Source organism: Loa loa (assembly GCF_000183805.2).
Source record: "Loa loa unplaced genomic scaffold supercont3.202, whole genome shotgun sequence".
NCBI lineage: Eukaryota > Metazoa > Nematoda > Chromadorea > Rhabditida > Onchocercidae > Loa > Loa loa.
This window is the reverse complement of record NW_018108382.1, coordinates 68,273-71,519: the sequence shown is the minus strand read 5'-3', so window position 1 is coordinate 71,519 and position 3,247 is coordinate 68,273. Positions and strand designations below refer to the sequence as shown.

The following is a 3,247-nucleotide window of genomic DNA, read 5'->3' as shown; positions in this document are numbered from 1 at the left end:
CTTCTTTCAATTTACTTCTCCAACAATCGTTTCTCTTTTTTTAAAGTTTCCTTTAAGTTAACTTGGCAGCTTGTTTAAGCTGTAGCACAATGCCTTATCCCTCCCATTCATGAAGGCCTATCTCTTGAATGGCCTATAGCAATGGCCTTTTTGCTAAGTCTGCATGTGCCTTATACTCATTTGATAACTGGTCATTGAAGAAGCAGTGTGCAGACTATCTCTCCAATCACAAGTAGTCTGGCCTTTTTTTGCTAGTGTCATTTACACTTTGTGAAAGCTTAGCTCGTTTCAATATTAATAGTAATCAAGCGTTATCTTGGTACCTCGTCAATCCATGCATGTTTGTAAGCGATTTTCAGGTAGCAATATGTTGTCAAGGTATTCAGGTCTCGATCAAATGCATATCGGTGAACATCATCAATTGGTACAAAGTAGCGGTGCTGGTAGTGGTGGTTAATGATAGTAGTAGTAGTAGTAGTAACGGTGGTAGTGGTGGTGGTGGTGGTGGTGGTGGTGGTGGTGGTGGTGGTGGTAGTGGTGGTAGTGGTAGTGGTGGAAGTAGTGGAGGTGGTAGTAATAATCTATAAATGATCGTTAATGGGCAGTTAGCTGGTTTAGGGATAGCATCGATGACAAATCCATTAAATTGTTACACTACCACAGGTGTACCGGCTATCAATAATCCATTGCTCAATATCACAGGCAATGGTAAATTGGGACATTCTGGTACAACTGGAATAAATTATGATGGACTGTTGAAAAACTATCAGACATCTGGTATATTACATGAGGTTCATTTTTATATCAAATCGATCGATATTTCAAAACGTTTCTTTTGCGGTTTTTAATATTTATTAAATTAAATAAGTCCTGATTTTCAATTTTGTTCATGCCATAATTTGTGCTTCTCTTTCAATGATACATTGAGATTTCAATTGGATATATTGGGAAAATTTCCGAAAAGAAAATTATCAATGACTATTTTTCCTTTCCTATGTTTTGCAGTTGAAATTGATCATCTCAACATCAACTTTATCATTTGGCATTTTTTTTTTCAAATTTCATTAACACGTAACATATATGAGCTGAAATTACTAGTAAGTAACATCAGTTTACGGATATATCCCCAGCAGTGACCATAACTTTTCATCACTCTGCTTTTATACTATTCGTTTGCATTTTTAAGTATTACTGTAAATTTTATCACGAATTATCAGTACAATTTCGCTTCACCTTCAGCAACATTTACTCGGCAAATTTTTTATATCAGTGAATGACATGTATTTTATACATTTAGCATTAATTTTTTACATTTTTAATAATGCTTTTAATCTAGCCTTATGATCTGATGAATATAGGCCATTGGATTTTGGAAGTGAGGAGTTTTGTTTTTTCCTTTAGGTTTGAGTCCTGTTAGGCTCGTAATGATTTTCCTTTTCCTCGTTTAAATGGTGTTTTCCAAATTTGTTTATACACTTCATGCTTTTTTTTTTTTTTGCATAGCAGTTACTCTTATTTCTTGCTCGATTATATTCAAATGTCGATTTTGTTTTAATGATTTCATTAAATATTTTAATGTTACGATTAAATTTAATCTGAAAAGAAAGTGTCGTAAATTGAACTTGAAATGAAATCAAATTAATAACATATATGTGGAATGAAAGAATGCCTCAAAACTTATCGATAATCATATCATATCATATACAAGACAAATAAAAATAAACACATAATGTGATAGTTATTTCCTTGTCATAATTTGTTATTTTAATTATGTTAAAATCTTTCATTTATAATTTCAAATTTCTTTTTATTCCTTTAAAAGTCATCATTATTAGAAGTAATTTAGCAATGGAAAACGCCAAATCAATACTATATCTTTCATCCACATGCGTTGCGTCGTGATCTAACAAGTACGGAGGAGAAACCGAGTGTTCTCGAGATGGAACACAATTATCTTCTCAAACATCGTGTACCACCATGGACGTTAACATCACAGAATTCTAGAAATAGGTGAAACTATTCGTTCATTTTTTCATCTCTTTGAAAAAGAAAATTTTTTCAAATTCAGAAGTTGAAATGCAGCAAGTTTCTTGCAAACTGCTGCTAGTACTACTACTGCTACTACGGTTACTAGAGAAGGACAGAGTATTGTTAAAGGAGTGGACAGAGTATTGTTGAAGGGGTGGGCAGAGTGTTATTGAAGGAATGGACAGAGTGCAGAATGTACGCATTTGCATGCTTAGACTTGTGGAGAGATTAGCTAATATATAGTAAATGAAATTTCCTCTTTTTATATCACAAACATGGTAGTGTGTATTGAAAATATTCGGTCCAGTTCGGGCATGTACAATATATGAAATAAAATAAAAAGTGGGAAATGAGAAGAAGAGAAAGAGAGATGGAGAAAAACGAAGGAGAAAGGAAAAAGGAATTATTGATATTTGAAACAATCGAGAAAAAAAAAGATAGAGAGAAAGGGACATGTATTTGTGTTAAAAAAGTTCTTGAAGAAAAAACAAAAAGGGATGATAGAAGTAGAGCCTGATTCGATGCATATGTAATTTTATTGCTCTCTAAGTTCCATTTATTATAAAGCCTTTCTTATTCACGCCTTGTTCTCTTCGAAAGAAGCAAACAGAGGAAGACATGCCTTAAAAAAAAAAAAACTCAATAAAATATTTTAATTCCTACTATTATATTTGCGATAATTTCTTTCATGTTCTACATCTCTGTTTAATTCCCTTAAATCAATTAAACTTTCCGCTTTATTAGTTTATCTTTCAATGCAATCAATTTAATATTTGTGTTTTAAAAGTTCTTAAAAAAAAAGAAAGGATGATAGAAGTAAAGCTCGGTTCAATACATATGTAATTTTATTGCTCACTGAGCTTCATTTATTATGATTAACATTAAATTTATTACGATTACCATTTAATTTACTATGTTTACCATTTAATTACCATTAAAAAGGATTTCAATTTTATTGAATTAAAATTTGTTGTAATAAAACTTTTATAAAAAGTCTTTCTTTTTTTTTCCAGATTTGAATATTATTTGCGAAATCGTAGCGATGATCGTTCGGGACGCTCATTAGCAAATTTTCCTACTCGAACAGGAAATTTCTTACCAGCTTCGGTTGCACGAGTGCGTACGGAGGAGTTATGTAGCACAAGGAGTGAACCGGATCTTCGACCTATGGCACTTGATGATTTCTCTTGCAGGTTATCATTATTTTCCTTTTTTACCC

At 32.3% G+C, this 3,247-nt stretch overlaps 1 protein-coding gene across 1 annotated transcript in view; it reads left to right on the top strand.

Moving 5' to 3' along the window:
• Nucleotides 1-303: 303 nt before the first annotated feature.
• Nucleotides 304-3,247, top strand: part of LOAG_08761 (variant SH3 domain-containing protein) — a gene marked incomplete at its 3' end in the record, with an annotated part of 7,165 nt that continues 4,221 nt past the window's right edge. The window contains exons 1-4 of the mRNA XM_020447795.1: nt 304-570; nt 664-791; nt 1,847-2,010; nt 3,042-3,221. Coding sequence (XP_020302015.1) covers nt 339-570; nt 664-791; nt 1,847-2,010; nt 3,042-3,221 — 704 coding nt within the window. The 5' untranslated portion in view covers nt 304-338. The remainder of the gene's footprint in view (nt 571-663; nt 792-1,846; nt 2,011-3,041; nt 3,222-3,247) is intronic.